This window comes from Pungitius pungitius, chromosome 20, assembly GCF_949316345.1.
Source record: "Pungitius pungitius chromosome 20, fPunPun2.1, whole genome shotgun sequence".
NCBI lineage: Eukaryota > Metazoa > Chordata > Actinopteri > Perciformes > Gasterosteidae > Pungitius > Pungitius pungitius.
Genome location: NC_084919.1, coordinates 8,548,594 through 8,559,563, shown reverse-complemented (window position 1 = coordinate 8,559,563; position 10,970 = coordinate 8,548,594). Strand labels below are relative to the sequence as shown.

The following is a 10,970-nucleotide window of genomic DNA, read 5'->3' as shown; positions in this document are numbered from 1 at the left end:
TTGGACACACAGGCATTGCCTTGAAGATGACTGCTTTATGTTACCGCTGCATTAGGTAGATCTCAGTTAATGCAACCCGCTCACCTTATCCTGACACTTGAATAAAAGTATAAACGGGTCACGGACAAGTTCAGAAGGTTCTCTGTGAAACGAAAGATGCACTCTGCTACACTTTTACAGCCAAAGCCAATAGTTGATTTATCTCAGATATGGCTGCTTTCCTCTGCTTTGACATGGAAAACGGTATGTTGCACAACACCCAGTTAGCTGCAGTCCTTTGGGGGGGGGACGCTGTGGATGAAAGGAAGAAAGAGGGTGACCGTAACGTTCAGGCTGAAAGGTGGAGAAGAGCGTGCGTGACAAAAATCTGGAAATGATGCCTTCTGGATGCACCTTAGAAACAACTCATTGAACCTGATGGCAGGTGAAATGTGAGATTGAGTGCTATAACGAACAAGGAGAAGAAGTCTGGGTAATAAATAATCAAGTTGGTCTACTGCCAAGTTGGAAAAACAGGTAAAGCCTCCAATGAAACTTATAAAAGATGTCCATGAATGTTATACACTGAGGATAGTTTTTGCAGTAGTATTACACCACAGGTGTAAGAAACATTTTGAGATCCTTGCCCAGAAACTGACATGCTCATCAAAAATGAATCATGTCAACGCGGGAGCTCAAGTTGCGGTTCCCACAGGTCTCATGCAGCCAAAACTTTACAGATAGGAAACTGTGGCACACAGAGTTATAGATTATGGATCAGCAGGATTAAGCTCAGCCCACATGTTCCACGCTTTGCAGGGTTTTATGGTCTCGCATGGTAATGAACCGATGCAGGTGGTGATGATGAAGGAGTTGAAATTCCTCAATGTATGAGAGGATTCCCAAAATTGCTCTCCACCGAGGACTCGCTGTTGTTAAGGAAGGCGTAGTTCCTCCCTTGCTTCTTACACCATCAGCTTCCTAGACACCACTGGGTCACAACAATTTCCCACAAACCTTTTTGTTATTTTATATTATTACTTGTAATCCGGCTCCCACAATTGAATCGATGATGATATTGTAGTAGAAAGTTGCATTTCATTAAGTTAACAGTAATAATGGTTTGTTTACCTTTAAGAATGCAATTGTCTATTTAAATGTATGTTTCCTTACATACATTGTCTGTCTTTTCTTTTTTCATTGATAAGGTTGTTTTGCTTTTTATTTGGGCTTTTGGTTTACTCTTATTAAATAATTAAACCAAGTTGACATTTTGGCCCAGTTAACATTTTGGAGGTTTCCACATGTTTACTGGGCCAACCACTTGGCCTGCTCGTCCAGTTAAAGGGGAATATCTGAGCCCTTAGTGGCTCTGGGGGGGGGGGGGGGGGGTGCACTTCATTTGATGAATTTCCTGAAGTTACAACACTCAAAGTAATAAACTAATTTATGTGGAAGTTTCAAGCATGAAAAGCATTTCAACACTTCACCTACAAGCCATCCTCCCACTCACAAATGTCTGGCCTGGATCCACATAACTTAATTTTAATGAAGTGACAGAGAGTGCAGCTAAACACTATGTGCATTTTTTTAGTGCATTTGAGGGAATGTGACAAGGCAGATGTTGTTTTGGCCAGAAACAATCATGCACTTTTGAGTTTATATCTTGAGCACAGAAAGGAAATGAGCTCAAATTATTTGTTGTCTGACACAATGTTCTCTCTCACTGTTTCTATACAGTTTACGTTTGCTGCTGCTGTGTTTCTTAACATTTGTGGTGTACAATCCACTGGTGAAGCTCTTTGGCAGGATTCTTTGTTTATTGCAATGTTATGCTCATAAGAGCCGTTTTCACATTTACATTTCAAATTTTTCATGCCCTTGGAAGCTGACGCTTTTATCCAAAGCAACTTACAATAAGTGCATTTAACCAAGAGCAACAGACCCGAAACAACAAGTCTTCCATCCCAAGTTCAAATGTAGATTGTAGATTCTAGAGTGTTGACACCAAACATTCATATATTTTACTGTGTCAAACGCTTCTTTAACGTGATAATTAAAGATGTTAATATCAAAATTGAAAATTAAGTAGATTATTTTACCAGCTGCAGTGGTGAGTGGCTGGACTGGGAAGTTGTGAACAAAGGAGTCTGGTGTGATTGCGGTTAGCGACTCACAAACCGGAGATTTTCCTCAGGTAGAGAACAAAGGCCGTAAAGAGTAACTTTACTTACATTAATCAGATGACCGCAAACATGTCTCCCAAAGGAATGCTTTGGTTGATTTGTATCAGCTAAATGGCTAAATGAGCTTTTTGGTGACACGTTTGTCATTCAAACTTAAAAGGCAAGTTTGCACGTTCTCCCTGTGCCTGCGTGGGTTCTCTACAGGTACTCTGGCTTCCTCACACAGTCTAAAGACATGCATTAAGGTTCATTTGGTGGCTCTGAATTGCCCGTAGGTGGGTGAATGTGAATTTGAATCAGTATGTAATCCCTTTGATTAAATAGCGACCATCTCCTGCCCAATCCCAGCTCAAGATCCCCTTCTAAGGAATGAATTGTTCTAATACAACAACGTACCTTGACATAGTGTAGGAGAGGTGAATCCTGGAGAAGGCTGAAGAAAAGAGGAGCACTAGGAGAAGGCCTTCAATGAATAATAACGATAAACACCCCCTTAGGAAGAATTCATAAAGCTGACACAAATACACTAGTTAATGGATCCATATATTGATTTCACATATGTAATAATCACCCTAAATGTTATACACGCATACAGCTAGATTAAAGAGTGTTATTAGCAATTAGTATGTGTTATAATACACATAAATGCAAACTACATGGCAGGAGGTTTAATTCCAACGCTATTAAGGGATTAAAGGCTGTATGCTTTGACCTGATGGAGGAGTCCTGTAGCAGCATATCTCTGCAGGGTGAGTCACACAATGCTCTGTAATACAATATAAGAGAAAAGAGAGGGAGAGTGAAGGGAAAAAACAGGCATAACGGATGCTGAGAGATAAATGAGTCAATTAGTGTCTAATTATGAATATGTCAATGTGATACATATGATTATATGGATATATTTGATCTGAAATATTATGCATGCTGGTGATATAAAAAGCCTGGTGTAAAATCACCACAGCATGATGTACTTTCATATATTTTAAATCCATACAACATATAACCTTGTATTCATTTAACCTTTATCAATGTATTTGATCAAATACAATATGTTTCCTGGGTACAGACTATAGGCCTCAAAAAGCTGGAACTCAGTGACTCACTCTGAGAGAGTTATCGATCACCCTGTATCAATTACTACAGTACACACTCAGACGGATGATGACCACATTCATACGTCATAGTTTGCTTTCAGAGTAGCTACTAAGCTGTTTTTCCTCTTGAAAAATATCTCATTGTATTAGTGTAATAGTATAATAGTGTAGTGTAATAGTATATTCTATATTTGTTTCACTGTTCTTGTTAATTACACGCACCAAACACAAAGAAAGATTTCTTCAAGTACTTGGCCATAAACCCATTATTCTGTTTCATCAAACAAATCCAATTGTAATAAAAATGGACAGCGGTAAACCAAATTAAATTAAAGATAGCTACTGAAACATTTGTTTTAAAATCACAAAATGTTCCCAATGAAACAGGTTTGATTTCAAATGGAGAAAAAAAAGGTTGGCTACTCCAAGGGTGTAGCCAGAAATGTAGGTGTTTAGGCTGAAGAGCGCAACAGATTTGGGAAGCATTACTCCGCCAAGAAAACTACTGGCACGATTATTGCGCAGCCAGGTGGAGGAACGTCACACGGGCCAAGAAGGAACCCATTAGATTTGCGAGCACACCCCAATCACAAATCTGTCATAAACTAGATCAATGTTTATGTAGGCGAGATAATAACCAACATCATACTCCTCAGGGTACTCCTTAACATTCTCATCACTTCCTGTTTATGCATGCTGCCATTTTCACAGCGACTTGTTCCCCTCTGTTACAGAAATCCTGTCCATCCATCCAAAAAAGCTGCAGATCATGCCAAGTCTTCCACTGTGGTCCTTGGAAATTGCTTATATCACAAAGACAGACAGTGTCTCCTAAATTCAGGGACCTTTGTGTGACTACACACAGTAACAATGAGATCATAGTGAGCAATTTCATTATACTGTTTGCCTACAGCCATTATTATCCAGCAGTAACTGAGCCAGATGAACAGAATTGACAAATTAAGAGTTTGTTTCATCCAGATGTGTTTGGTCTGAAAAGTCCTGACTACCAAGAAAGTATATGTAAGTGTTACTTACGATACATACTGTATGTTCTTTCCTATTATTGGTTCATATATTACTGCACACATTTTTTGATGTAAATGTTGGCATATCTAACAACCTAAATTAACATTTTGTACTCCTTGGTTATGACCCCTTCAATGTATTCCCTGTCCACACCAAAATCATCCAACAGAGTTTTCTATCTTTAACAGATGCTGTGGATGGTTTATCTGGACGACAAAGTCTAATCTCACAGAACACCAAACCTAACCGTTCCTCGTCAAAAAAACAGGCCTCTAAACAGAGGTGTTAAGGAGGGAAAATGAGGTGATGGACATTAAATGGCACAAAGAACTGAAAAGAATTAGATATTGTTCTCAGCAGAGTGAAATGCTGTAATACATACTTCTGTTTTCATAAAGACATTGAAGATCTCAGGAATTTAAGTTGACAAACTTTAGATATTGAAGTTCATAGAGTAAGACTTCATAGATTTATTACAAGTTATTTCTAATGAAATCCTGCCATGTGTGTTAGTCTCTCAACATAATATCATATATCCATAGGTGGACACATGCAAACGCACTCACATAAACACATAAAATGTATCCAGATGTCATAAACTGCACCATATTTATCAAAGGAAAAGTAAAGGCTGTCAACTTTATATGCAGTCCCAGTCTTAAGAGGAATAATAGCAGGAAGGACGAAAATCGAGCCACGGATGAAGGATGTGTTGAATGAAATAAGCTTATTAATTTCAATTCTCCCACACATCGGTCTGTCTGGACAACGTGTACACTCAGGGGACAGTGTCTTCATTGCCACTTATGCCAATTTGGTGGTCCTATCTAAAATGCATGAATCATAGTCCATTATGTCGATGAGTTTTTAGGACTTTGTAACTTGGAGGGCGATGCCTCATTTCCTCTGTGCAGCTGCAGGGAGGACAAGAAGACCGGTTTAATCTCTTTTAATCTATTGTCCAAAAAACTCTGGTTGACGGATCCATGCTTTCCAAAAATCATGGGTAAGAAAATAGATCAAGTCTTGAAGCACATACATACTTTTAATGACCATCCCACTTCCTGTTCACTATAATATAATAGTATGTATTTCATTTCATTATAGAACTTTTTAAAAGCAATTCACACAGGCAATATGGAGGATATTGTAGACAAATACATGTACGTAAATACACAAGCTGAATATGTAACAATTTGTATCAATAGCTGTGAGCGGTGGCCAATCATTCTTAACTGAAAACAATTTGGATTCAATAAAGATATTCATTCAAACCCCTAAACACTTTCTTGCCAAAAGTTTGCAGAGCAGATTGATACCAGTCTCTGGTAGGTGTGTGTTAAAAATGAAACGGGTGTCTGCAGCCTGTTAGCGTCACAGAAACAAGGGGAAGCAGTCGGCCTGAAGAAACGAACGGAAACCTATTTCCTTATGCTCTAAAACCATTTATTGTGTTATATTGTTTTACCAATTTATTTGAATTGACCAAAAATGTAATTAAATTTTTTTATTTTTTACTTGCAGTATATATACTGTATTGTTTTCTTGTTAATTATTTCAGCAATTAACATTAGAAGAGAGATTCAAATCTGGTGAAGTTTAAGAAACTGGTTCTCCAACATGTTCCAGCAGAGGCACCCGGACACTTAACCACGGCCTCCTCCCTTGTCTGTACCAATTTACAAATGCTTCCCGCCATTGTTAAAATACCATTAAATCACAGTTATCTAAGAACACACAAGTTCCGACTGATATATTAAACACAGTGAGAGATGAAAAGAAGTACATAGAATGTGTGATGTTCTGAGAAAGATAACATCTGGCTGAGAAAGATGGACTTTGTCTAATAAAATATACAATTGTTTTCATAATCACAAGCCTTTGTACTTTGCCATCAACAATAACTATCTTACAGTACTTTGTATCCTTCTGGACAGGTGAGTCATCACATTCCTCTCCATCCCCTGCATAAGACCAGAATTAACATGTACCACATTAGGAGGCTCCGACCTGCAGATTCTCACATCCCTGTGCGCCATGAGTCAGTCCACCATTGTGTCGTGTCAGGTTCAGGTGTTGTGTGGTTCTTCCTTTTTCACCAAATATACTTTAACTAAATGGTTTACTCTCATATTGTGCAAAAAAACATTTGTGAATGGGAAACAGACGCAGAGGTGATGCATCAAAGTTAATTTTTCACAGATGTGTCTGTGATCTGATCCTACAATGGTTCAAGTCAGTAAAACAAAAACACTTGCAAATGCACTCAAATTAAATCAAAAATTACTTTTGTCATCTTAACCATTTCAAATATGCTTGGTTCAATTATTCCTTGTTTTATAGAATAAGAAAACAGTACATTACGAGTGTTCAGAGACACTATATCTTATTTATATTACTGCCAGTAAGCAAGTGAGTATATCAGACATGCATTCTTTCAATCACAAAGAAGCACGGGACAATGTGCACTTTGCAATAGAACAGTGTCCATTATAAGGAGGGTTAAAATACAGCAAACACAGCAAATATGTCCACTTTGAACAAAATCATATCACACCGCAGCAGCAGCATAATTGTAAAATCGATAACACAGAAAAGACAGGCTAAATTGCCAGTTCGCTAAAATAGTGATTTGAAAAAATGTAATATTGCTTAAAAACATTGAGAGGAACACTACTGTAAAACATCAGTGTCTCCAGCTGCTCATCAAACATTTTGTCCCCACATGAAAGGATGTGTTGACACAGTGAGGGCGTTTTCCATTAAAACAGAAATGTTTCTTTTTTGTGTAGTTCTTGAGTCTTTAGAGCTCCTGGACCCCTGACAGGTTTGCAAGTGGACCTAAAAAGACAAAATCTCACCACTCTGGCCTCATACCAATAAATGCTAAACGTACCACACATGGTGCATTGAGACAGAGTCATTCTACAAACGTGTAAAACGGTTGTTCGGGGCCGTCAATCACAATATCAGCTGGCCTCATCAATCCACCGCCCCATCTCTGCCAAATGTTTATCAGCTTCATCAACTCATCGGCCTGTCAGCCGCATCAGACGCCATCACTTATCTGGGGATTTATCTTTCTCCTCGCCAGGGCAGACGCCCCTCGATTTTGAATCTCACCGCGCCAAACACTCTGTGGAAACACTCATCTGTTTATAATAAGCTATAATCTTTTCTTTAAGTGACTCGCCTCTCCTGATTGAAACTATTGTGGGTCATTGCCAAAAACCATTCCACACATGAAATCGCCTCATACAAAGCCAAACATCAAAGGTGGGGCCTTATTTCCATTGTTGATGTCATATACACGCTCAAATATCAATGTAGATTGAAGTAATAAAGCATCAATGCAGAGGGGAAACAGTAAGTCTATTTAATGATCGAATCCTCTTTGTCAAATCTTATGTATCTTATAGCGATACTGCCTTCTGTGGGGTTTTTTTAACAAAAATGTCCTCTTTTCTAGTTTGCAGTTTTTCTTTTTCCCTATAACCATTTATAATAATAGATTAAAAAAAGACAGGCACCTCTAATAGATACAGGTGCCTATTCTATACTAATACAAACTGACTTTTAACACTAAAACATTTCACAACTCTTTTAGTCTTTTGGTTAGATGCTAAACTGCATTTCGTTGTCTCTGTACCTGTACTCTGTGCAATGACAATAAGGTTGAATCTAATCTAATAAAGTAAACTAACAACCAATCATTTTCCTGAGATTCACATACAGGTTAACCTTGTCACGCAACTCCCAGAATCAAATTAAATGGTACAATATTGAAATGTTTAATTTTCTGTGTCATGTGTATTTTTTTTCTATCCCTGTGCACTTGGCTGGGATGAACAATAAAAGCAGCTTTTTATCATTTGACAGAGCGCTCTGGAAGCGACAGGACGTCTCCAGCTTCCCGGCCTGGACAACGTGGCCCTCATTCTGTGCACAGATTAATGGAAAACTGTTCTTTACAACGCAATCCCATTCTGCGCCATGTCACTCTTCTTTTTTACGGCTGTTACATTTCCTACAACCTGCACTCTGCACTATGATTGAATGTTTGGAGAAAATAAGATCAACACAGGATGCTCTGCCACAATACAACTTCCCTTCCACACCGCAGGCAGAGACAGCTGGATGCCTGCTCTTCTTCTCCCATAAAAAAGTCACCCACAGTGCTGTCTTATCCAGTCCTCAGAATTAAAGCTGATTGCTCCCCACTGATAACCAGGGTAGCCAACGGGATCTTGTCACGATGTTTGATCCTCACATACAGATTGGTACGACCGAGTCAAAGCAGGCAGAAACAGGCATATTGTGAAGAATTATGAACAAACTAAAAAAAAAAAAATTTGAATCTTAAAGAAGGGCTGCGATTCAAGTAGGAGAGTCCTGATGAGCAGGTGGCACCTCACAGGGTATCTCCTGCCCTCAGTGCATCAATGAACGTGAATGGGTGGATGAGGACATGACATGACAAGATTGAAGACAACCACTGACAGATGTTTTTTGTGTACAGGTTAAAGAAGCAAGGTATGAAGTATTCATAGCATGTGTTATACTTTTTGCATGCTCTCACGCGTGTTCATCAAGCCGTACACAGAATGACATGTGCACTGACTAAACAGATCAATGCTGCTGATGTTGAAATTTCCAACCATAATGCTGACATAGTTTACCCATTGGGACGTACTTAAAGACGTCATTGCCTGCTAGTCACAGGCCAGGATGGGACCCTGAGCGACTCCTACCTCACATCCATCCAGTTAGGCTCTGACCTCGGGGTGAAGTTACACTTAGTTCCATCTAAAAACTATTCTAACTGGCTGGACTGGAGAACACACAAGCTCCTGTACCCCATCTTTGTTTGATCCGCAGGAACAAAAAGAAAAAACAAATCTTGGGATCTGAGAAAGTTGTCACTTCTCTTCTAAACTTCATCCCATAATGCTTCTCTGTCGACCTCTTCTACTCGCTCATTCTATTTGTTATCTTTCCTCTCCAGGATGACCCCGGTTGGAGACAGCCATATTCAAGAATACACCCGGCTTACACTTTGGCCACTTTGCCAGTTCATCACCAAAAAAAGAGACAATTATTCACCTATGTGGACAATCACACCCACACGTCTGAGGAATGTCTGGGCACAGATCACTGTTGGGATTTAATTCCGGCATCCGAGAGGTGACAGCGACCGAGGCACCGTGTTTGCCTCTGGCCCTCGTCCGACATGAATTCATAAATGTTCCAATCTCCTCCGCTTGAATGTCAGATACCCAATGACGAAGCACCGAGGGGGTCTGACGGGCCATTCTTTTCTGAGTGGCTCCAAAAATAACCGCGAAGCCCTGCCTTTGCCTTCCGCTGACGCCCTTTTGCGTCACCAGCCGTGTTTGCCGCAGGTTTCCGTCTGAGACCGGGAGACTTTCCCCTGCAAAGACATTTCTGTCACGGGGGTAATTTCCCACAACAAGCCGGAGCGCTGTAGGTTACGCAAACACCTATAAGATCCAGCACGGACTGAAGGCACACAGGGTGTTCCACCGGCTGGGGACGGAGATGAAAGATGAGAGGAGAGGGGGATGTTGGGACCCCGAAGGTCGTATACAAAATACCCGTTCTTTTTTTCCCGACAAGAACGATTTGTTGTGGTATTAAAAGATGAGTAAGGATGAGATAGTCTTTCTCCTCAAAGAAATATAGCCATCTATCAGATACACACAGATAATGGTAAATGTCATAAGCAACTTACATGCATGCAGTGTACCTGATGTTTTTAGAAAATAAATATATTGACGTGTGTGCTTTAACTCACCCGGAGACTGATATCATTTTTGAGATAATAGCATTTGTGGGGAAACCTTAACCTTCTGCCCAAATTCGAATGAATGCATGCAGCAGGAATGATGTCACTGCTAACGCAATAAGAATAAGCAAAGTCTTACAACTGTGGAATCACTGACGCCGATGACTCATACCAACTAAAACAAAACCATCATCATCACAGAGATGAAGCATGATATACTCCTTGCTTAAGAAGACCGATCCTGGCTATTACCCAGTGTATCATATAATATAATATAATAATAGGCCAGTATGCAGTCCTCCGAGACCTTTTATACCCTTTCACCTGTTCTCTGTGGCCTCTCTGGACACAAGCGGTAGTCAAATGCACCTTTACACAAGACATTTGTGTATATATAAAACATGAATATCATAAGTAAAGTTGAGAAGCATACTCGTCACATAGTGGTTCTTTTTGGTACCTTGTGTCCATTGTAGTTGAAAACCAGGTGTGTGGCATACAAACAATAAAGCGCGTCTGTATCGGATGCAGAGGGGTGTGATAAAGCGTTGGTGTTTGACACCCTAGGAATAAGAACAGGCTGGATTTATGCATACATGTCTTTTACTATCTCTCAGTTCCTACAGCTGCCCCTTATCTGTTCAAGTCTGAAAAGAGCAAGCCTGCATCTTTCAAACAAGGTAAATGTTTATTGTTATGACTGTTAAACACGAGGCTGCACAACTTCTTGGAGAGAGACTGAGATCCGTCAACGGACGATTCTATGACAAGACGCTGTCGTTGTCCTCCCTGACCATGGTCTGCTCTCGCCTGGGCCCCTGATTTATAGAGCACAAAGTGACTCAGCTTATCTACCAGACAGACTTGAAGGATGGA

The 10,970-nt window shown here is 39.9% G+C and overlaps 1 protein-coding gene across 1 annotated transcript in view; it reads right to left on the bottom strand.

Annotated features, from left to right (window-relative positions):
- Nucleotides 1–2,904: 2,904 nt before the first annotated feature.
- acp1 (acid phosphatase 1) overlaps nucleotides 2,905–10,970 on the bottom strand; it is a 34,111-nt gene continuing 26,045 nt past the window's right edge. The window contains exon 6 of the mRNA XM_062559809.1: nucleotides 2,905–2,931. Coding sequence (XP_062415793.1) covers nucleotides 2,920–2,931 — 12 coding nt within the window. The 3' untranslated portion in view covers nucleotides 2,905–2,919. The remainder of the gene's footprint in view (nucleotides 2,932–10,970) is intronic.